The sequence below is a fragment of the Leptinotarsa decemlineata genome, unplaced genomic scaffold (assembly GCF_025532065.1).
Source record: "Leptinotarsa decemlineata unplaced genomic scaffold, Ldec_3_MD MMD2_tig00026314_RagTag_RagTag, whole genome shotgun sequence".
NCBI lineage: Eukaryota > Metazoa > Arthropoda > Insecta > Coleoptera > Chrysomelidae > Leptinotarsa > Leptinotarsa decemlineata.
This window is the reverse complement of record NW_027412684.1, coordinates 16,763,164-16,788,819: the sequence shown is the minus strand read 5'-3', so window position 1 is coordinate 16,788,819 and position 25,656 is coordinate 16,763,164. Positions and strand designations below refer to the sequence as shown.

Below are 25,656 nucleotides of genomic sequence, written 5' to 3'. Positions count from 1 at the left end.
ATTGAAAATACCTCAAACTATTTTGGAGTTTTGAAGGAATCTTGGAGACACCTACTCTAATTTTTTTATAGATTTTTCAATACAGATACAAACATATTTCATCCATCCTCACATCGTCAGCTGCTCTCATAATATTGGCACGTAAATTTGAGATTGCTTTACAGCTTTTGTACGTACACTGAAATGATTGGATACAAAGTTTTTTAGTTCAATAATTCGATTCAAAAAACTCTTCCTCAAAGGTTCTCCTGCAAACAAACAATTCACAGAACTTCACAGGTACATCACAAGAATTCATCGAGAAAATAAAAAATTTGTCAACTTCACGTGCACTATATATAAATGTTATATGACCAAATGCTAATTCATGATACTGAACGTAGTAAAATTTAAAATCTTTCAATTGTATATACACCCCATAGAACTATATAAGTTATAGTTCTGTAATACACCCCACAGAATATAATTCTGTGATACACCCCTTCTTCATAATGACATACGTCAAATATCAGTATTGCCAATCATGAAACGTTACGTGAATATGAGCAATTGTTTCTTTGTATTTCCAGATGGAAGAAGCTGAAGTGGACGTAGCGACATCTCTCCGCAGCGAGATCGCGGCGCTCCAGTACAAGCGAGACCGGCTGCAAACCGATCTGGAAGAGATGCGCTCTCAAGTTCGAACTCGCGACCAGAGATGTCTCGACCTGCAAGTCGAGGCCGATCAGTTGAGGGAGCAATCGGCGAGGCAGAACGCCATCATCTCTTCGCTGAAGAAACGCGTCCACGAACTGGAAGAGAGAGAAAGGAATCTGATCGCAGCTCAGGGGAGGCATGAGATTGCTTTGCAAACTGCGCACAGAGATGTCAGGTAAAGCGTGAGATGTATTTCGCAGTCAAAAGTTTGTAACTGCAATCTGGAGCTGTACCAACGAAATCGAGAGTTACTTTTTTGTATCTATCGAGTGATATTTTTAAAATCTACTAATAGGGAATGTTCCTCAATTTGGGTTATTACAGCAAATGCAAGTTTTAACAAAATAAAGTTGAGTTTAATTCATGAGTTTTTCAAATTCACTTCGAAAAGTATTCAAATTGATGTTTCAAATGTTGGGTTTCAATTTGTAAAGGGATTTGTTTCTAATTCACATATTGGCAACAGCACCTATATCAAGTTGAAATAATTTATACATACCTAGATATTCTACTTTAAAAAAGGAAAATTATCTTTATAAATCAACAATTAAGGCAAAATATAAATTAAAGTTCAATACCACCTCCACACGCCACATAAACAACAGTTGTTTTGTTATTTATTCATATAGAGGAAGATAGGTTAGGTGCACAAAATGTCATATGTCACAGAATGTCTCGGAACATAAGTAAACAGAACAGCACGCCTCTGAAATATGTCATCTTTGTGTGTCTCATACAGGTAATAGATTCATTGTCCTTTATTATCTATAACCGATGTTGCCAAATGGTGAATAGAAACGGATCCCTTTAAATGTTGAATACATTATTTCAATCCACTTTTTTAAGTATTTAAATAATTTTTTAAAGAAAAAGGTTGAAATGATAAGTTTAATATGCGTTATTTTAGAGCTTTTTTATGAAAACTACTTGATTTTCGTCAGGAGGAACATTCCCCATTGAAATTTCGACTTCTTAAAAGACTTTTCGAATATATCAGTTGACACTTTTCAAATCTATCAATAGATGACTATTATCGATCTGTTTTTGAGTTATTTAGTATTTTTAACAACAAAAATTCTTCTGTTTACTATTAAGCTAAGAAAGTATACAGATACATGTCACGTTTCAAGGACTAAAATATGCTTTCGTCTTCAGAAGTGAAAAAAATGTAATGAATCTTGCAGGTTTAGATTCGTTTTATTTTCTAAATGTCCTCGAGAGATGTCAAAGAATTTTCTAAATACACATTTTACATTCCAAAACTCTTTTAACATATATCGAAAACGTTTTGAAAATAAAACGAATAGAAAAACTGCAAGATTCATTAGATTTTCCACAATACTGAAGACGGAGGCAGATTTTAGCCTTCGAAACGTTATAATATAGGTATACTTTCTCAGCTCTTGTTTGAAGTCAACTTTATGAAACACAAGTTTCTGTAAATACTTCTCGAAGTGAACTAAAAAGTTTGCTCTTTCTACACGTGTATAAAGTTCTCCATTATAATTTTAACATTTTTTTCAAATTGTAGCAGGTGAAAAAAAAATCAAAACAGTTTTATAAAAACCCATTTTACCCACAAAAAATATGACTTTCACTGAATATAAACTTTTCAAAATCCATTAATTGACCGTTTTTAAAACTCCCTGTTGAAAATATTTTAGTCAGCCAATTGATACTTTTTTTGAGTTCTTGAGGGCTAATATCTGCACATACCTACCTGTCGAATTCTTGCACAAAGTTCATTTCTATCTCTTGAGGGCTTTTTGTAAACCTTTTGTGTGAGAAGTCCCCAAAAAAAAAAGTCCAAAACTGTGAGGTCTGGAGATCTGGGTGGCCACTCTATAAACGGACTACCACGGCCTATCCATCGGTTTGGAAAATGTTCGTTAAGCCATTGCCTCACAGCTCTGGCAAAATGAACTGAACACCCATCTAACTGAACAATTAAATTTGATCGTTCATTGATTGGCAGCTCGTGAATAGCATCGCAAAACTTTGTGTTTAAAAATTCTAGAAACCTCTGCGCATTAATGTTTTTCTCAAAAAAGAAAGGACCAATAATTCGTTCGTTCAATATCCCACACCAGACTTTGATTTTTTGGGAATAGTGGCTTTTACAGTTTATTACCCAGTTAGGATTATCCGCTGCCCAATAGCGACAATTCTGTGATGACACTACCCCATTTGTAGTGAAAGTGGCTTCGTCGGTATATAAAATATTTTTTAGGACATTTCTATTGTTTAAATATTCCCCTTTGGCCCATAAACAATATTCCAGACGTCTTGCTTCGTCGCCTGCTTGAAGTGTATGTAAAAATTTTGGCTTGAAAGGTTTAATATTCTTCGCCTTGAGACATCTTCGAATAGTTTCTCGTGGAATATTCAAATCTAAAGTGGCATTCCTTATACTGGCATTAGGATTATTTCCGAAATAATCTAAAATGATTTGATCATTCCTGTCATTCCTGTTTCGTCTTTGTACAGGATTACTTTTTAACATCATTTTTGATACTGCACCAGTTTCATTGAATATTTTATTTATTTTATTCACCGTACCGCAGCTAATACGAGGACGATCTGGATGTCTCTCATTAAATACTCTACAAACATCTCTAGCACTTCTAACGTCATCTCCCGAAAGGCGTACAATTTCAATTTTCTCTCTCACGCTCAATCTTGCAGCCATGACACAAAATAATTCGAAGAACTGTAAGGTAAATATTGTTGACAATAGTACACTAACTTTGTAGTTTTATTAAAACAACGATAAAAATAAAATAAAAACAACAATAAAAATTAATTGGCGCTCCGGGGCGACTTCATTGATTACAGTGGCGCATTTGCTTTTTCACAAGTGTCAAACTGTAATATAATTTCCATGGCAACTAAGATTTAAATTGAAATATTAGGTCTTAGTTTTAGTTAATTTGCGTGAAAACTTGAATGTAATTCCGTTATTTTCATTAAAAATATTTACGCTATTTGTTTTTTTTTCATCTGGCGGCACTTTATTGTTGAAATCATAAAAAAAATATTCTCATAGCTATATCTGTTGATATAGGGTGTTTTTTATAACTGTTAGCTGTGTGAGTTTTCGAATTTTTGAGTTGTCATAACTTTGTTAATAATGAATATTTTTTCATGAAATTCTGGTCACACCTGTTTAGAGGCACTCTGAATCCAGTGGCGTAATGATTTTTTCAATAAAAAATCGCTAATAAAAAATCTTGATTTTCGACTAAGAAAAAATATCGTGGTATGCCCTGAAACTTTAATAAACATTTCAAATTTTGTCCCAAGGTAGACCTTTTAGTACTTGACATTTAAAAAAAAATTATTAAAATCGCTTTACAACTTCAAATTCTATGGGGGTGTTTCCATTAAAAATGGGTCACAATAATAGCTGGCCTTTTTTATATCCGACTCATCTATGGCCTCATACGAAATTGGTGAAGCAGTAGCTGTTCTAGTTCTGTTTTCACTTGGAAATAAATCTCTGGGTATTTATCCACTTTTCAAATCATTAATTTTCCATTGTTAAGTCATGTGTACTAACAGAATCAGAAAGTTTCAATAATTGACGCATTTTAGAAAATGGAATTAACAATTTTCAATTTGTCAATTGCCGTATTTGGAAAGTGTGAATTTTGTCAGACTATTAACTCAACTCAACTGCCATTTTCTTTGAGATAACTCAGTAAGAATTATATCGAAAATTGAAAGTGAAAAAATTAATAAAAAACTTTTGCGAAAGTTTCAACTTCAACCTTATCAATACCATGAAACTTCGTATGATGAAGAAAGTGTTGATATTTTTTATGTAAAAGCTACACCAAATATCTACTCAATGAATCCATACGTTCATAGGTACAACGAAGAAAAAGTCAAAGAACTAGAATCGAAAGTAAGAAATCTTGAACTGGATTTGAGTTCCGAAGAGCAAAAGAAAGATTCCGCCAGGTTGCAACTGCAAGATTTTGTTAGAAGACTTTCTATTGCGTTGGGAGCCGACTTGCTGGATTATTCGCATATATCTCCAGAATCTCTGGTTCATAAGGCTTCCGAATTGGTACAGGTAATATATAATGATATTTCTTTTTTCTGATTGACTCGGCCGTTGATTAATGAAGACCCATTGTAATTTCACAAACTATACCTTGCGATTTGATTTGATAGTTTGTGAAGATCAAGTCGTTAGATGTAGTTTGTAAAATTGATTTATCTACTGTTATTATTCCACAATAATAATTTTTTCAATCACTAATTTCTCCAAATCATCATTCATGATCATTATTTGATTTGTGCCGAAAATCGCTTATAGATATCATAAGCTGAAAAGAAGTAAAAAAGATTAAGATTTGTAAAAAAAGAAAAGCATCAATGTATAAAGTACAAAATTCTCTATCGATGAGTATATACCATGACACAGAATAAGTATTTATTGACGTATAGAGTTAAAAAAACACATGACAATAAAAGTATATACAACCTAAAGTATATACTTTTTCTTGCTACTGATCTGGGTTTATGACCTTTCACAATCTGAAGCGTAAACAAAGCTAAATCAGACGAGAATTATCTGAATTGTGATCTTCTGATTGATTCGGCCGTTACTACCTCCAAAAATTACCTCTACCTGAGGTACCTGTTGAATTTTGATTACCTAAAGCATATTACCTCATATCTACATCAATAATTCTTTCTGGGATTTTAAGAAAACAAGTTCAATAATGGTGATCTATTCAAATCAAATTGGTCATTCATTAGGATGAATGAATTTTTAAGTTTATTAATTTCCATTGCTTTCAAATAATTCAGTTTCAAATTTTCATTTTTTATGTGCAAAATTTTGAACTCTTCGTTGAAGATATGATTTTCTTCTGGAAGATGTTTTGAATATGTTGAATTTGTTTTCTTATTTACATAGCTCGTATGATGTTCCTGGATTCGATTCCTAAGTGTTCTGCCAGTTTGACCAATATATACCTTAGGACATGTTCCACACTTTAATTTATATACTCCTGATTTCTCGAATTTGGATGTCTTGTCTTTATTATTTTTAACTAACTTTCCCAACGTATTACTTGTTCTATGTGCAATTTTAATATCTCGTTTCCTCAAAAATGAAGCCATCTTTTCCGTTGGTTGTCCAAAATACGTTAAAGCTATATAATTTTGATTAACTACCTTATCAATAGGAAAAACGTCTCGAATCGCTTTTGCGTAAACTTTCTTGGCAACTATTTTGTTAATTAATTCGGCTTTACACCCATTGTTAACCGCAATTCGCTTGATGATATCAAGTTCTTTATTGAAATTATCTATTGAAGTACCTAAATACACACATCGGAAAAGTCTAAGGATATTTTTATAACATACTAAATATCATAAAAATAAATGCATGAGGTCGTTTAATTTCGATTAAATCGGTACACTCGACCACCCTGTAGATTTCTATGGGTTGAACAAAGCCTGCAAAAATGGTAACTAATCTTTTATCAAGTTTTTTACAAACTGTAGGTTTTCGGCTAAGGGCTTTTTCAAGGTGGCATGCGACAAAATGATGTAGCTCTTCGTTTGGGGGTCTTACAAAGTGTTATCAGTCGATTGTGGCGGCGTTTCCGTGAAACTGGCAGTCCAGCCGAACAACATCCAGGGCGAGGACGCGCTACAACTGCAGTTCAAGACCGATTTTTGGTCTTAACCGCAAGAAGACAACCGACAATCACAGCACCTGAGTTGGTTAACGTGTTGCAGCAGACGCACCAGGTAACCATTGGTCGTGATACTGTCAGAAATCGACTGCATGAAGCAGATCTCCACAACAGAAGGCCACTTAGATGTCCACCTTTGTCGAGAGGCAATCGCGGTAGAAGATTAGAGTGGTGTCAAGAACATCAAAACTGGGATGCAAATGATTGGGCCACAGTTTTGTTTACAGACGAATCCAGATTTGGATTTCATCCAGAATCTCGTCGAGTAAGACTGTGGAGACGACCTGGAAATAATGAACGTTTGAGACACGTCCAGGAAGTCCACACATACAGAGGTGGTACAGTAATGCTATGGGGCGGAATCATGATCGGCGGCAGAACCGATCTCGTTCTTCCAAATCGCTCCCTCACAGCTCGACAGTACCTCGACACCATTCTTCTACCTATCTTCCGTCCGTTTGCTGGTGCTGCTGGTGAAAACTTCCACCTAATGCACGATAATGCTCGTCCACATGTCGCGCGTCTAGTGACTGACTGGCTCACCAACGAAAGAGTTGATGTATTGCCATGGCCAGCACAATCACCGGACCTGAATCCCATCGAGCATGTGTGGGACATGCTTCAACGAAGAGTTACTCCGCATATGGGGAACATTCACACAACGTTTCAATTGAGAGAGCTGTTAATCGCTGAATGGGCAAATTTACCTCAACAAGATATTGACAATCTCATTTTGTCGATGCACGATAGATGAAGGGCCGTAATAAACTAGCGTGGAGGTCATACTTTGTACTGATTCCAATTTTTTTGTATTATGATTTTTTTCGGGATGCCAAAAAAGAGCCATATTTTTTTCAGTTTTGCTTATATGCGCACTCAGTATTTTTGACCATTTAATACATTTTGTTGTAAGTTACATTCGTTTAATAATCACCCGTCAACTTTTTTTTTCCTGAAGCGATCTAAAAAAAAATTATTGCCATTTTTAAAAATATCCCTAGACTTTTCCGATGTGTGTATATTTGAATCTCAAAATGTAATTTACACAAAACTTTCAGGCGACATTTGAAATGTTTGAGACTAACATAAATACAATTTCAAATGCTTCAAAAATGTCAATCATCAACCATCATGCTATTAAAATATTTTGGAAGATTCTTACCCTCGCTTGGGGGTGCAAGAGTTGAAGTCGCAAATACCAGAAGTGACAGTGTCTCTCTTCAATTGAAAATTGTGGTTTCAATTTTCCCTGAATTATTACTAATACAATATAATTATTTTATTCTGTTTGTTTGAAGATGGTTGACATCGTTTCATGTTGAATTTCATTAGGTCGGACTTCCATTGTCTGATATGAAATAAAATGATATGAAATCCCTGAAAAAATCAGTGAAATTAAAAAGGTATAGCTGAAAATAACAATTATATTGAGCAAAAAAAACCTTGAACTGAAATTGCAATGAAGTAAAATACAAGAAACAATTTAATCCAGTCATTTAAGCTTAAATTAGGTAAGAATCTCGGAATTCGAGATACCCAGCTGCTTTTTTTGGAAATATCTCATTTCCTATGGGTTTTTTGCTATTTGTGTTTATTATCAATATTGTAGAATACAAAATTCTCTACAAATTCTGTTTGAAAAAATTTTTTATTCGGTGAACCGTTTTCGAGATAGAGGGCGGAGAGCGCGCGGTCACAGCATCAGTTCAGGTCAACCGGTGCCTCCGGTCGAAAACGCGCCGTATATAGTTGATGAACTATCGATAAATCAATGATTATAAGTATTTGTCAATTTTTATCAACTATTATATTATATTTTATCATTTTCTTCATGCATTAAATCTATATCTATTCAATAAAGGGAAAGGTAATATAAAAACGGAGATATACTCGACTAAAAGTGTTGATAATTATCCTCATTCTAAAAAACATATTTTATTTCTGCACGCATTAAGTGCAGAAATAAAATATTTCTGCACTTTTCCCTTTTTAAAAAGGGAAAAAAATCATTTTTAAAAGTTTTTGAGAAACTGACAAATTTGGATGAACTAGCTGCAGCATTTGAGGAAGAAAATTGTTCGGCCCAGAGATTATTAGAGAGTGGAACTCAAACCTTATTGGCAGTCTATAATGCTCCGAAATCTGTGAAAAGTCTCGATCATCTTCGTTATATGCTTCACGTCAAGTCTACAAAACTTAATAAACCTGTGCAGCTTTCAAATATTCCAACAACAAGTGCAGCTGCTCATCAACATTTCAGCCGTGTATATTATCAAGTTCAAACTTGGTTAGGGCATGATTTGGAACCCCAGGTATGGGGTTGGGCAATGCGAAACGATTTTCTGGAGCCTATCATGAAAATTTTACCACCTGCTCCAGAAGATTTGCTAAATACAATTTTCTGCAACTGCAAGAGTGGTTGTGGTTCGCGATGCGGATGCAGGAAAGCGGGCTTGCAATGCTCTTTAGCTTGTGGCCAGTGTAATGGGCAAGCTTGTCTCAATGCTACACCATACCAGAGCGACATTAACGAAGATGGAACCTTTGACCCCGAAATCATGGAAGAACTTGAGACAAATGTCGTTGAAGACGATAATGAAGACCAGTTTGAAATTTACCAGCAGCCAGAAAACGACGATGAAGAGGAAGGAGATGATTAAAATTATAAATTGTAGTTTTTGTACTCTTTATTCCATTTCTTTACTTTCAATAAAAATAAATGTATTCAATGATATTTTTTAATAATTTATTTGTTTTTTTTCATCATGTAAGAAGTTATAAATATTAATTAGGTTAAAATTCAAATATAATTCCTATATTTTCATTAACAATTCTGCAATTACATGGGCAGGTAAGTGTTGTTAAATAAATTAATACTGAATAAAAAGTGGATAAGTTAGGAAAAAAATGATAAAATATAATATAATAGTTAATAAAAATTGATAAATATTCATAATCATTGATTTATCGATAGTTCATCAACTATATATGGCGCGTTTTCGACCGGAGGCACCGGTTGACCTGAAGTGATGCTGTGACCGCGTGCTCTCCGCCCTCTATCTCGAAAACGGTTCACCGTATAAAAAATTATTTCAAACAAAATTTGTACAGAATTTTGTATTCTACAATATTGATAATAAATACAAATAGCAAAAAACCCATAGGAAATGAGATATTTCCAAAAAAAGAGCAAAAAACCGATTTTTGTGACCTTTGACCTTGAAATTGAATAGTTGCTTACACCCTACCATATGTAGGTTTTGAGACAACTTTTAGGGTGTCAATATACAAGTATTTACAGACTTACAGCTGGGTATCTTGAATTCCGAGGTGAACTTACTATAATGACTGGACTAATTGAAAATCGAACAGTTAAGATAAAAATTCCAAGATTCCAAGCCAAGTGACTTCTCACACACACTCTCTCAACGAGTGTTCCTCCTTGTGTATTATTTCAGCTTGGGACCACTCGATATTATGTTGATGGGTCCAAGCATGCTCTGCTATTCCTGATTTGCTGGTTTCAACTCGCTTCCTCAAGCATAAACTGGATGCTTAGTTCCTTCTCGAGACCTTCCTTCGTATTACAGAGCCCGAAAGCACTTGATCATTCCTCTTTTAGTCAGTTGATGGCGGTTAGATTCGTAGTTCAGATACTGTCCCGAACGAGTGGGTTTTCGGTGTACAGATGTTTCCCACTTAGTGTGGGTCCTCTACACCAGTCATCGTTGTAGACTCCATTTTTCGTAAAAAGTTGTCCTTCAGTTGGAAATGTCAGTTTCGTGCACATCATCCTTGTAATTCCATGATTGCTTCTATAGGTGAGTTCGTTCTATTTTCCATGTCCCGTCTTCAGATAGCTTCCTCTGTATGATTTGAAATGCTTCTTCGACAGGAACTTTCTTGTGGATTTTGGGTAGTCCATACAAGTGAGGGGGCTTGATGTGATGAGGAGTTAGCGATGATCTCTCCTTTTCCGAAAAATAGACTTGATGTTTTTTCAAAGTCTTGTATAACTTTCTTTCAATTGATGCAGTAGGTTCCCGTACAATATTCCTTGTCCTTTTTGAACAACCTCTTCGATCTTGTGTTCGCAGATATCAGTATTCACCACGACAGCAGCGTTTCCCTTATCTTCTGGTTTTCTGAATTCAAATGAACCATCGATCTAGAAATATACCCGTAGACATTCTTTAGACATATATGCATATTACAATTTTAAGATTTCAGTAAACCTTCCGTAATCGCTCATGTTCGACAGGAAACTTCAAGACTGCGCAACAAGGCCGGTAGCATCCACGACACCCTCAGCACAGTAGAAGTGGACCTGCGCACATGCAAAGAGAACCTGGAACGCGCATTGGCCGACAGGGAATGCTTACAGCGACAGTCAGCCGCGCAGCTGTTGGAAATCGACCGACTGCGCCAAGAAAAGGAGAACGCCGATATGCAGAACAGAGTCACGGAAAGGGAATTGAACGAGCTCAAGGACAAACTGGCGTTGTCAAACAGAAGTTTGGGAAACGCAAGCGGCAACATTGCCCAGCAGGAGTCGATGATATGTCAGATGAGAGGTGAGTCGAGGAGTTTCAATAAATAGATAGGTAGATTTATTAGTCCTTTGTGCTATATTATGTAGATGGGACAAGTCATATTTCTCTGGTATAATATAAATGTATAGGATTATAGGATGAGTCAGTTTGAGTGAAAAAAATCACGTTACACACATTTGTAAAACAAAAACGTACATATTAAAATATGAATAAAAATTGAATAGGGAAATAAAATAAAATGATGGATTTAGCCGTTACTACGTGGTAGGAAATCATAATGAAGAAAAGAGATTTGAAACTTTCTATGTTTTTATGCTAAAACTCACAGAAAGTTTCAATTCTCTTTTCTCCATTGTGAATAAAATAGATAAATGAACGTCACAATGAAAGCGATCTGACATTACCAAGTGTAAATTCATCTATTGTGTAGAACAACATTGTCTAACAGAACAATTCGTTCAGGCAAGTCTCAACTCACCTACACTGTTGGTTAATGGACTGACACGACTGACACCTATCAGTAAACAACTACTCCCCTGGCTTATACCAGGAAGAGCGTCGGATTATATCCGACAGGTGTTAGTGCAGGAATATTCACAAAAGAAATTTCTGCATATGCTGTTTCAGTTCTTTTGCTTGATATAATTGTTATTTTTCAGCTAATCTTTTAAATTTTTTATAGAATCTTTCAGGGATTTCAAATCAATTTATATCATACTAGTACTATGTTGCTGTATCGCTGCTGTTTCAATGTTTTGACAGAATCAGAATCAACGAACTTTGGCGTGCGCAGCGTTACAGAACAGTGCTTTCAAAAAATTGTTCTACAGCTCCATCTAAAAACCTTCTTTATGAAAAAAATTTCTATAGTCCGTTCATAATTTGTTGATAGCTCACTGCAAGTTTGACTCTCATTAGAGAACTGAAATACAGAGAGGACAGCTAATATGATATAATAACAAAAACCAAACTAAAACTGGCAGTTTAAGATGTTTTTGACTAACCCACCTTGTATCTGAAGAAATACAATACAGCTATAAAACTTTTAATCCGATTATGTAGGTATTTTGAGTGGAAATGAGTGACCAGTGTCGTAGAGTATATGATTAAAACATTAGTTACTTTAAATAAATAAATATATTAATATTCTTAAACTGTAGGTACTGTAAACTGTATTTTTATTTTAAAAAAATTTCTTTATTTTATTCAAAAGTAATAAGTTACTTGCAATTTGTAAAAGATACATTTATTTAATTAATACCTATTTTTAAATGATATAAACTACGATTACTTACAAAACTATTCAAATTCAAAATAAACAGGATCATCTTCGGAATCCGAGTCGTCTTGCAGGTTAATAATTAGCGGTTGTGTCTCTACAGTCGCATCAATTATATTGTCAAGATCCCACATTTTTTGTTCTTCTTCTATTGCATGTCTTACTGCATCTCGCCAAATTTATTCTGTAATATGTTGTAAAGACTCATATAACAATTCACGTACAGCTTGTATTTTATATGACGTATTTTTTCTAGCCACATAGCTTTTCATTTGTGCCCAAATGAGTTCAATTGGATTTAATTCGCAGTGGTCGGGTGGAAGTCTAAGGACTGTGATGTTTCGTCTTTCCGCCATTTTGTCAACTATGTATTTCTTGAACTTAGATTTGTGTTGCCTGGCAATTTTTAAAAGTTCTGCTTTAACCATTCCATCTTCGTAAGGCAGGGACTTATTCCGCAGCCAGTCAATGATATCCGGTTTCTTCCACGCAGTCGTTGGAAGTCTTTCAACTAGTCGTGAATGATAAGGTGCATTATCTAATACTATAATTGAGTTTGGTGGTATATGTTCAATCATCTGCTCAAAATACTCTTCGAAAACATCAGCTGTCATCTCCTCGTGATAGTCTTTTGTGCTTTTGGATTCAAATTCCAACAAACCATGCTTAGCAAATCCTTTTTCACTGCCAACGTGAGAAACTATTAATCTACTGCCTTTACCAGAGGGTGGGGAAATACCAGTAGACCAACCTTCCATAAAGGCTTGCCTGGAGCTTGATATATTTTTATCTGTCAAAATTTTTGTGAGAGTATGACCTGCGTTTACCCACGTTTCGTCCTGATAGTAAATTGGCCTTCCTTCAGCCCGAAATTTTCGTATAGATCTTAGATACTTTCTTCTCCAACATATTATCTCTTCCCGGTCAATCAAAAGTGATTTTCGGTCTGATTTCTCCCACCGGAAATTCAATTCTTTTAAAACTTGCCACAATTTGGTTCGTCCGACATGAGGCAAATCCGGGTCGTCTCTAACTTCTTGTAAAATTTTGTTTAAGTTGGGTATTTCTTTTTTGTAAAAAAATTCGTGAATTTTCCTTCGAATACTATTTTTGGCAAATTCATCAATTTCAATAGGTTTTCTCCCCCTCTTTAAGTATTCATTTGTATTAGGGTTAGCTATACCTTTTTTTTTCTGATAGGAACCTATATATTGTTGACTCCCTACGCCCGTCATGTTGGCACAACTCTTGATTATGTTCTGAACAGTGTTTGTGGGATTCTGAGAAACCAGAGCATCGTGAACGTTCAAAACAATAGTCTTCTCTCTTGGTGAATAGACAGACTTACTGACTGTACGCAACAGTACCGGTGTAAAACTTGATGTTGATGATGATGACGAAGCCATCGCAAGCAATCAAACAAAACAAGCAGGAACGAAAGGTACGTATATGTTTGTAGGAATATGAAAAAAAGTTACTCACGCACTGCACAAAATTGGCAAAATAAATATTAGAGACGTTAATTACTGCCGTAGACGCCGAAACACCAACGAGCCGTAAATTAAATGCGATTAAAAAATGTACTAAACCAAAAATTATTTTTGTTCGTAACAACTTCACCCTTTCAAGGCAAGTCTCCAATATAAACTGAAGCTTTATATTTAATGAATAAACACCTCAGGAACCTCCGCCTATGATTTTACGAGTTTTACGACCGTTTTATGACTTGGGCCCTCATTTTGTGCTATCGACAAATTATGAACGGACTATAAACATGTCAAGTTTCATCACGATCGGTTGAGCGATGTAGAAGTTTATCCCTTACCAACCAAACAACCAACCAACCAACAAACATCCATTTTTATATAGTAGATTAGACAATGAAAGTCCTATCCAATGAACTGAATTTTATTATCATCACTATTGTTATCACTGATTGTTGAAAGTTCCTATAAAACATTGCTCAACATAACAAAGTATACACTTGACAAACAATTCCTTATGTATTGTGTTGAATTCAAAAGCGAAAGCTGGAAAGCATTTCAAAAGCGGCTTTTGATTTTCAGACGACATAAAGATGAAAGAAGAAAGAATCCTACGTCTTCAGGCGGATAATAAACACACTTTGGAATCTCTGGCAATCATTCTAAGTACGCCCTCACGCTTCGTGGAATCTTTAGAAGCTACCATCAAAGACAGGATTCACGAAATAATAAACGACAACAAGGACAAAACCGCTGTAAAGTACAAAATTCGCTTTTTAACGTTGGCGGAAGTTTCCGAGTAGATATCCTGGTGCTTCAAACATTCTAACTTTGATCTTTGCGGTATCAAAGTGCTATGTTGGTATTGAATAGAATGCGGTAAAGTCAATATTCTAGGATGAGAAAATGTCATGATGGAGTGGTTTTCACTTCAGTTTTTTTACCTTTGGCAGCAAGAAAGATGGATCAGTGATCGAATATGAAAGAATACAGATGTGGCAAGTTTCAAAGTATATATTGAATATGTTTACGTTTCATCATGCTGTATTATCCATTTGACATTAGTAGATGAACAACAGGGTTTCTGTGGCACCGGAAATTCAACTAACAGAAGCAATGAAGTACATCGTTTTCCTTGCGTTTTCGACCGTTTTTCGTGCGTTTTCGACCGTTTTTCGTGCGTAACAGTCACGTACTTGACCAACTGCGCCACGAAAGCGCTACACGACAAGCGTTATGCGAAAAAACGTTACGCGAAAGCGTTATACGAAAAAACGTTACACGAAAAAAAGTATTGTACGACGTACTTCGATGCTTCTGTTAGTTGCATTTCCGGTGCCACAGAAACCCTGTTGTTCACCTACTACGGTCCCATGAAAATCTACAAAATGAGCTCCATAATATTAGAGCGGCCATTGCTGTGACAAGGGAGCGACGATTTCGCGAAGTCCATCGAGAGTACGTTTGAAAAACGTGCTCAAAAAGACTCAAATACGAGATATTCGCTCAAACATTTCACAAAACTGAAACACTCGTTTTACTATACCATTTCGCTTGTTCAGTCCAGCAAAATTCGAAATTCAGTTGATGCTTCTTCAAATCTGGGACCAAAGTTTTTATCCCATACCTGACACCATTTACAATTCATAAGTGGAAATAATTTAACTGAATGTATTCAATCAACGTATGTCTTAACGGCGTTACTACGAACTATTAACTTGATAAGTACAAAGACACTTTTAGCAAATTTCTCTTCATCACATGTGAATAACATAAACCCTATATAATATCTCGAAGCACTCTCGACCCGGAAACTCCGCCCGGCAGAGCCCTTTTTAACACGTTTTTGGTTCCTTTCGCAGCAACTGGAAGCACTCCGAGACAAGTTGGGACAAGAGAGCCAGCAATTATCGCGGCAAATATCACTGTACGAGCAAGCGACGGCGAGACTGAGAGCCCTCGAAGATGAGAAGAATCACCTGGAAGCGAGGTTGCACAAAGCGGACGCCGAAATCAGTGCCTGCGAACTCTCGAGAGATGGACTCAAGAGAGACAAATCCACGGTAAGAACGCTGAATTCGACGATTATTTGAGCTTGGTTGCGTTTTGTTTTTGTAGGCTAACGTAATTCACGAGTGAAATAGCTTAGTTTTGTAAGGAATCCAGTTTTATTGTATCAATTATTCCTTCCTCATTTTATTCATTCCACGATTTATTTGCCTGATTCAATTGTTTCATATATTTGTTTGAAAAATTGAAAATTATATAAGGTTGTTCCAAAAATTTTTACCGTTTTCATGAGTCCACTTTGAATTATAATATTTCGGTGAATAATTATTCAATATGATCGAAATAAGCTCCATTTGATGAATCAGCACACTTTTGCCAACTTAGCACAAGTTGAATAATTCCGTCAGCATTGAAATTGAATAGTTGGGACTAACATTCGAGGCTAAAACCTACGGGACGAAATTTCGTATAAACTTTATAGGAGAATATAAATGTCACCAGCCTAAATGGTCAGAGATTAGTTAGTACCCTAAAAAGGGTACCTCAAGAGAAAAACATTTTTTTTGTAAAACTGTCAAAAAAACTGCATCTCTATTGACGCGTAAATGTTTACTTTTTTTCACTGCCAAAAATGGTTCTCATGGAGATTTTGTGAAACATGTTCTTCCTTACGAATCAGTAGAGAGTTGTCCTGAAAATCTAGAGAAGAAAATTGGATTGGATAATTTAGGAAACACTTGCTACATGAATAGCATTTTACAAGTGTTGTTCATGACGAGAAGAATTTCAAGAACGATTTTAATGATGAACGAGAACGGGAATGTTATTAATCTATTTGTAGTAAATGTTCAAGAGGTAGTGAAAACTTATATGAATTTCTGGAACTTCATCTAGCGTTTCCTAATATGATTAATAACCAGTCCGTGCAAAGGTTATTGTTAAACCATCAGAAAATGGAATTTTTAACAGGTGATGATCGACTGTTTTGCCAAACATGTGCCAAACTAACTGACTGTTATAAGGAAACAAGTATAGCTGAGGCACCAGTCAATCTAATAATAACACTGATGATCTTCAAACATTACTCAACCTCTGAAAGAAGAACCAAACTCTTACCAAGGTTCGAAATAGATGAACACTTCAATCTAGCAGACAACTATTATAATCTTCATTATTACGCCTTGGTCAAAGACAAAACGGACTGGTTTAAGTTTGACGATAGTCGTGTCACGAAGTGTTCTGGCGATGTATTGATTCTATTGGAGCCTCTGGAGACACCCTACATTTTGTTTTATGAGAGAGAGGACATTGGGGCAGATCAAGATCTTTAGATGATGTGGTGCTGCAGGTTTTTCCGGGTTTTCCTGCAGCTGAAAAAGCACTGGAATCAAGTCACCCCGGAGCGTCAATTAACTTTTATTGTAGTTTTTTTATCGTTGTTTCATAATTTCACAAATAAAAATTCACATAAACATAAACATAAAATATTACTTTTTGAAGGATTAATTTTCAACAGAGTCAATTATTATTCAATAATTTATCATAAAACAATTTCTTTGATTGAAATAATAGTTGGTAGTAAAGTTTGAACAATTACTTCCATCATACATTCCCGAAGATGTTGCTGCCGATCAGAAACGTCAGATATTTCTTGAATAGTTGATTCGTCAGATATTTCAATTTGTTTGGAAGAAAATGGACAATTCAATATTCTGTAAGAAATCTCAATTTTGTTATTCAAACTATCTTCTATACATGCTTCTGCTACGGAGGCAGATTTCCAGCCACCGTGATGTTTTATGGATGTAATGTTGCCCCCTGCATTGGCCAGAAGAGTTACAGATCATCTCCTGAAACAGTGACCGGTGTAGCTCTTACACGTGTCTTTTAAAGCCATTTTGCAATCAAGCTGAGAATTTCCCCTATTTTATTTATTTCCACATGTTGGTTAATACATTTTCCTTTCGAATATTTCAAAAATAATCTGTCATTTTTTGTATGACGCGGCCGTAGTGCTCTATACTTGCGGTATATTTCAATATAATCAGAATTAGAAACAGTTAACGTTCTTGTGCAATAGGTCTTCGTATTAGGTATTTCAGCAATCAATATATTCAACCTATTGCTCGCACAAGTTTCTCAACTTCTGAGAGTTGTCGTTCGTATGGGGGCGACAGCTGATTAACGAAAAAACAGATTTCAAACAGATTTTTCAAACAGAATGGCATCAATAGTTATATGTAATAATTCTTCACGGCGATAAGCACCGCTGATACCCAAAATTGCAAATAATATTTTCAAGACAACAGTCGTTTAAAGGCGATAACTCTTTTGTTCATTTCCCCAGTTTTCAAATCTGTTGATATTTTTAAAGAATGAATTTCCAAACTCGTAACATTCAACAAGAAATGTCAATCTCATTCAGAAAGAATTTCAAAATAATAAACTACTTGTTTCAATAATGTTCATTAATCTGCATCTCTCTCTATGTACGCTCGTTGAAGAGAGTCTGCCAATTTATTCCAATTTTTGTTTTCAGTTTATGAATTTCTTAGACCGGCTAGCCAGAGCTCTTAATATGGATGAGATATCCCACGACATAGGAGTCGATTTGCATACCGAATCTCTACTGCTTAGAGCTGAACAACTTGCGAGACTGGAAAGCGAAAAGTTGGTAGATAAGGTAGGATATTACTTCAATCCCTTAGGAATATGTTTATGATACGCTGGGTTGTTAGTATGTTCGTATTATTTTAATATGAATATACATGGTTCAAAGTATGTGTCCAATTTTCAACACTTGAAAAGCTATATTGAAAGTGATTCTCATTCAATACAGATTAATCATGACGTGGAATTTAGATACAATCATAATATTAACGTTTATTGACTCTCTAAAAAAGGTTCTGAAAGAAATGGATCTACCATTTAAGATAACAACTATTAGAATTATTGTTTACTCAGGCCTGCAATGTATTTATGGTTCAGCCTAGCACCACTGACGAGACCTATGGCGAATCAAAACATCACTGTCAGGTGTATCCCTGTTGTGTTGTGATTGAGCTCTGTTTATTTCAACTAGTTAGTTGCTTTGCAGTGAAAACTGCAGTAAAAGACAGAGGACGAATCCCGTCGGCAGTGGATGTTGAAGCTTGGCTATGCAGCTGACCGTCCTAGAGAGCCTTGACCCCATATACGGTGTCTTCGTAAGGTGTAATGTCATCGCCCTTGTTTAAAATTATATTGATTTTTGTCACTACTAAACAAGATAACGGAACCGTATAGAAAAGTATAATTTGACATTATTTTATATTGAATATCAAACAGATACTAATCCCTAGAGACCGTAAAGGAAACCTTGAATACATACTTATGTGAGGATATCAACAAATTGATTATAATATAAAATATACAGGATTGAAGGGTTGTTCTTATAGAGAGGGAGAACATACAAACAACCCTATTGTGGTGTCTCGAAGTGTACGAATGGTTTGAAGTACATAGAAAAAACTCTTTTCATGAATTCTCTTTCGAATGAATGAAAAAGTACATAAGATGGGGTTATATATAGAATAGTATAGCGCATGTAATGTTGCATACAACCACATTTCTGCCAAAATTTTCATAACTATTTGAATGTGCTTGAATTTCGTTAATGTCCAAAGCACTGGCGTTTGTAGGCTTATTGAAATCGATCTTGATCATTCCAGTGATGTCAAGTCACATACTGCAGGATAGTGATTCCAAAAATCAGATCGAATATACGAAATGAAATGCCTTACGCGATAATTCATATGTAGGATAAGTGGACCATTCTGTTGGAAAGAAATGTTGTCCCATTATATTATATTAATAAGAGATAATTCGGTAATACTAGTCCAATGATGCCCAAAACACAAAATCAGCACCAAACAGTGACATATTGTGGATGCATTTGTGTTTTGACAATAACATGTGGATTCTCGGAACCCTCTGAAATCAGCATCGACTTGTGCCTCTACATTTTGAAGTGTCAATTCATACTATTTGCAGGCACCATGCTATTATTATAGTTGCACAATTCCTGAACTGCACTTGGTTGGGCAGAATCCGCTATGGGTAGTTTTACTAGGGGGACCTGTACCATCATCCGGCCTGCAGCACTGCATTTGATGTCTACGCATGTTATCTTTACGGCCGAAACTTTTAACGCATCTATCAGAGTGAAACCTATTTTAAGGGATCTTCAGTACACGCGATATTAAACTGATTTCTGAGACTGAGTGACCCCTCTCTTATACGTTCTTTTAAAATGCAGAGGGATATTGCCGAAGGTCAATATAAAAACGTAGTCCAAAAGCCTCTTCGTCCATGCAGCTGAAGGTCTTTCAAGGTTGAATTCGTTATTCTTCCAAATAGCTGTGTGAATCAATGAATGTCATTCAAGGTCAGGTCCAAAACACTCCCTCAAAGTTACCTTGACCACATCGTGTGACGTATGTGAAGGTCGTTTCAAAGTTGAAAGTGGTGGGGGGTGGTTCCGAAATCGGCTTAAACCTACTACTATGATGTTGTTGATCTACACAACGAACTCTCTTCGTTATGCATAACTAATAGGCTTCTGTTCTTGCGTTACTTGAACTCGGTTGAAATCAATATTATTCAATATTAAATTTTAACGACATGTTTTTGGATGGTCAGTGCCCGCCAAACTTCCATAATTTTTTTTTGAGATACCATTCAATTTTTGAGATACTCAATTTTTAATAACCCTAAACTGTCAGCTGTCAAAATGTTTGTTGAAACAGGCTCAAATCGTCGTACATTTCGGGACACCCAACAAAGATATTGTCAATGTATTCATGTTGTTCTGTGTGAGTAGCTGCTTTGTTGCGGATATGGAACTTTGCCAAGACTTTGTCACATTCGACGTGAGAGATCTTTTCATGATTTGCCGTTACGTGATGTAAGAATTATACTGGTCCATTCGAATAAGCAGTAGGTCTTTTACGACACGTCCACCGACACTTGCATGACAACTTATGCTTGAACGACCTGCGGTAATCATTCCAGTTTCCACCGTATCGAGAGAATCCATAAAAAGTATTGAATATAATAAACTGCAAGATTTCCAGATATACGTATATAACACAGAAAATATTAGGTTGTTCCAAAAGTTTTGTCCGATTTATTGTCATGTATATTTGTAGTTCCATATTTCAAGAAAGATTTATTCTACTGTGTCGTGGTATATACTGATTCATAAATAATGAAACATTTCTATACATTGATGCTATAATTTTTTTTATTTTAGTTTTTTACCCCTTCTCAGCTTATTACTATATGATATTGTTGTAAATAATGCCCGAAAGGAAATAACGCCGACCGCCACTGGTAACCACAAACCAAACGTGACGTAGCTAAGAGCGCGGGAATGCCCAATGTTCCCTGTCACTCGAGAAGCAGCAAAGAACTTCGGCGAAATTCTACGATGTTCGATTGCTATATTTAAACGCTGGCTGCAAGCGTATTCGGACAGTCAAGTACAGACAGTCAAGTGGAAGCTACAGTGCGGTACGCGAAGTGATCTATTAAGGCGATAGACATTCAAATATTAGTTAAATTTTTAGTCGAAGTGTTTTTTATATTTAAAGTGAAATAAAGTTAAGTTTGATTATTCAGTGTAGTCAATTATTGGTGAACCCACGGGTAAAAAACGTAACAATTGGTGTCGGAAGTGGAATATTATACTGGAATATTATACTGTTTTAAGGTGAACACAAGGAGTGTCGATTACGATGGAAAGGAAAGAGATTAGAAAAAGCAGTCGAAGAGAGGCTTGAGGGGGTTGAAAAGGAATTTGAAGAGGAGCTTGAGAAAAAGCTTGAAGGAGTCGACAAAAAGTTTGAAAAAGTTTTCTGGGAACTTCGCAAAGAATCACCGGTCCCATTAAGGTTTACTGTGGAAAAATGGAAATCGGAAACGACATCTTCCCCTTCTAGCAGTAGTTTTAAAAAAATTCTAACTTTCCATGACGAATCCTCATGGTCAGTTTATCGCAGGTTGCTGCGAAAAACAATGGGTGGAGAAATGAGGAGAAAGCAACAGCGCTCATACTGGCACTACGAGGAAAGGCTTCCGAAATTCTGCAAAATATTCCAGTGAATAGACAGAATGATTCTGAAGCAGTCGTATCCGCTTTGGAGGTCAGATATGGTAGTGAGCACTTTCAACAAGTCTACCAAGCTCAACTGAACGTGAGAACTCAAGGTCCATCTGAAAATTTTCAAGAGCTTGGAGCTGAAGTCGAAAGGTTACTAAGATTCGCCCATCCTGAAGCACCTACTGGATTAGTGTCCATAGTTTCATCGACGGGGTTCGTGACACGGAGCTGCAACAGTCGTTGAGGATGGCACGTTATAAAAAATTGAATGAAGCCATCATTAATGCCCTAGAATTTGAAGCTGCTGAAAATGCTTCGCGATAACAATAAAAAGTTATAGTGAGGGCCATCAATGAAAAAGAAGACGAAGGAACAGATCGACTCATGGGAAAATCGCCAGACCGCTGCATAGCATAACCGAAAAGAGAAGACCTTACGTTTGGTCCCCAGACTGCCAACAAGCATTTGCTACCCTGGAGAGACATTTGACCAGTGCACCGATCCTGGCATACCCAAAGGAGGAGGGCTTGTTTATACTGGACACGGATGCATCCCAACATGGAATAGGAGCAGTACTTTCCCGGGTACGAGAGGAAGAATAAGTCGTCATCAGCTATTTTAGTAAGTTCCTGGGAACGTCCGAAAAAGATTACTGAGTTACTAGGAAAGAACTCATCGCAGTGGTTAAAGCGGTGGATCACTACCACTCCTTTTTATATGGTCGTAAATTTCTGATCAGGTGAGACCACTCAGCACTTCGATGGCTCTTCAACTTCAGAACACCAGTAGGATGGATCGAAAAGTTACAAAAGGTGGATCGAAAAGTTACAAACTTACAATTTTGAAATGAAACATCGGAAAGGAAAGAGTAACGGAAACGCAGATAGCCTCTCAAGAAGACCATGTCTGACATTCGGATGCAAATTTTGCAAACGCCAAGATGACAAGGATAACGATAACGTAACAATGTCTTTGAGCTACTTTCGTATTTTTTCTCTACGAATTCAAATTGAACCAAAGCGCTGCCGAAATAGCCCAGCAGTGAGACTGTTAATGAACGCACTATTCAACGTTGGTTTGCGAAATTTCGTTCCATAGATTTTAGCCTTGAAGATGAATCTCAAAGTAGTTGACTTACAGTTATCCATAGCACGGGAGCTCACGATGCAAAATGGGGATTTACTCGAGCGCCATTGAGACATATTAGGTCGCAAAGCTTAGATGATGAGAAGAAAAAAATGTTGTATAATAGATACCTTTTCATCGGTGAGGGAAGCGGCTATAGATTTATATATGTAAAAAAATACTGTTGCATGGACATACTCGAGGGCGTCAGATATTGATAGCATCAATGTCCTACGTATTTTTAATAATGTTCGTATGTTAATCTGATCGTTTGCATGGTGCGGGTGGTTGTACGTAAGGGTTAACAGTGAAAAGGAAAAAATTTTATTGAGTGCGTCAGATTTTCTAAGGGGGTGTTAAGTGCAACAAAAAAAGCTCTCATTCAATAATCTGACGATTTCGATCTGACGCAAACTCGCGGCCATTATTATAATGTGCAAAAAAATTCGCCATTTTGAAATACTCGAGCGCGTCAGATTATGATATATATGGTTCATCTTTATGTTTTAGACGTGCTGTCTTATAATCTGACGATTATCTAATTGAAAAGCTCATGAAATAGCATGCAAATAAATAAGTGTATGTTTTTTAAGTAGAATACTTGTATTTGCGTGGGATGGTGGAAGGACTGGGCGTTTTTTGATGGTTTGAAACGTATTAAATAGGTCGAATAACTTGAAAAGTGGGTACCCCACGATTTGAGCGATCGACATAAATTGTCACGTTTCAAAATCTGTTCTTCTTTGTTTTTGCGCAACCAAAACGATCCTTCTTGGGATCGTATCTTCACGTATTTTTTTTAATGACAAAACACAAGCAGTACAGAAAAATTCTTAAGACGGGGCTTGTGCGAAAGTAGCGATTCACATTGGATTTGAGTCGCTGGAGATTAAATTCATTTGAAAAACGTTCTCTGGCTTATCCATCATACTCTCTGACCTCTCGCCCACTGATTATCGTCCGGTCAAGCTCTTCGATAACTGTCTTACCCGTAGAACCTTCGCCAATCAGGACCAGGAAAAAACAGCCTTCATCTACTTCAACGAATCCCGAGCATCCGATTTTCATGCTGACAGAATTAATCGACTTGTGTTACGTTGGCAAAAGTGCACTGATCCAACTGGCGCTCATTTCAATTACATTGAATGAGTATTAACTATGATATTACAGTTTACAGTAGACTCATAAAAACGGACAAAACTTTGAAACAAACTAATAGAAGTAATTGTATTTTCTCTCACTTGATATGATTCAATTTCAAAGTGAATAAAGAGTAACCTAGGACTGAAGTATACGCTCTTCGAACTATAACCAGTTACAGTAGTTTTTTTCGATACTATGGTGAACAGGTAGGTTTCGCATTTCATTATTTCAAAGCTAACTTGCTACACCAAACTAAAACAATACTTTCTATAGATTGTCAAGTAGATACATGCTTTCCAGTATCGCACATTACTACTTGTTCTGTAATAATTCCCGTTCTCTGATATGAAATATAACAAAAGCGTTGCTTTTTCTTTCATTCGTTGAAAAACAAAGTTAAGCGGTAGTAGTAACCATTCCAAATCGAATAGAAAGTACCCCAACACGTTGAATCCCACAGCCGACATTCACAGTTGCTTCTGTCGCTAGTTCATACTGCTCGCTAAATAATTCCAAGCGACACTAACACTATCTACTTTCACAGACCGCCTTGGTGTACCAGCTCCAAAGAAGAGTACGGACTCTTCGGGAACAAGTCCAAAGAAAGGACCTCCACTTGGATTTGCTCCGGAGGAAATTATCCTTGCAAGAAGACAATGCCAAGACGAAGTGTCTGCTCCAGAACGAAAGAGACGAAGCCAATATGCGCGTCAAGAAACTTGTGAAACAAGTCGACAGGCTCCAGTTGCAATTGTCCGAGGCTAAGAGCCAAATTCGCGATCTGAATTCACAATTAGCTGAAGCAGCCGATTACAAGGTTGACAAAATCGACAATTCTTATAATTTATTATTATTATTAAGCAGCAAAACGTGTTATCGAATCTAGACTGATAGTGTATAGAATAATCGTGAAAATATTCATTATTTGAAAGGCATTTTTTATGGAGAACTCAAAGTTTCTTACTGCTTTTTGGGGATATTAAGTTCCACAATTTAAAAAAAATGAGAATCTGCTGGAATATAATAAAGAGCAAACCGCAAAGTTCACCCTCAAAAGTTACTGCGTATTATAAACCACTGAAGGGTCCAATTAGTCAGAACCTTGTTCTCATAAATTTTGCACACAAAATTGAAAATCAATGAAAATAAAATTTCAATACTTTGCCTTCTTTAGGGGTCGATATTTCAGAAAATTATCTTTTTCAGTTTACAAAACCCAAAATTCACTCAAAAACTTTTGCCTCAACTGCGAATAGCTATATATATGTATCCCAGAGTAATTGAATATCCAGATGTCGTATGCGGCTTCAATTGAGATTCATATTTCCATGTTCAACCTCTTGTCTTAGCAATGACAAAAAGTTACGATCATTTTCCACAGGCCTATTTGAAATTCGTGGTAACCTGCTAAAAGAATATAAGCGGATTCTTTGAGTTTTCCAATTTTTAATGAGCTTCCTCAGTGATACTTTTTGTTTCACTCTTTTTTATATCGTGATCACCCCAG

General features: G+C 36.1%; 1 protein-coding gene across 4 annotated transcripts in view; it reads left to right on the top strand.

Annotated features, from left to right (window-relative positions):
* The window catches only part of LOC111502218 (coiled-coil domain-containing protein 170), a 36,956-nt gene that overhangs the window by 2,598 nt on the left and 8,702 nt on the right, over positions 1-25,656 (top strand). For 2 of the 4 annotated variants that reach the window (XM_074181705.1, XM_074181706.1), the window contains exons 2-9: positions 570-871; positions 4,567-4,774; positions 10,675-10,987; positions 14,312-14,484; positions 15,592-15,792; positions 18,279-18,422; positions 20,601-20,684; positions 24,694-24,966. In XM_074181705.1, the coding sequence (XP_074037806.1) occupies positions 570-871; positions 4,567-4,774; positions 10,675-10,987; positions 14,312-14,484; positions 15,592-15,792; positions 18,279-18,422; positions 20,601-20,684; positions 24,694-24,966 (1,698 nt within the window). The remainder of the gene's footprint in view (positions 1-569; positions 872-4,566; positions 4,775-10,674; positions 10,988-14,311; positions 14,485-15,591; positions 15,793-18,278; positions 18,423-20,600; positions 20,685-24,693; positions 24,967-25,656) is intronic. The other 2 variants (XM_023156228.2, XM_023156230.2) reach the window with 2 other exon arrangements.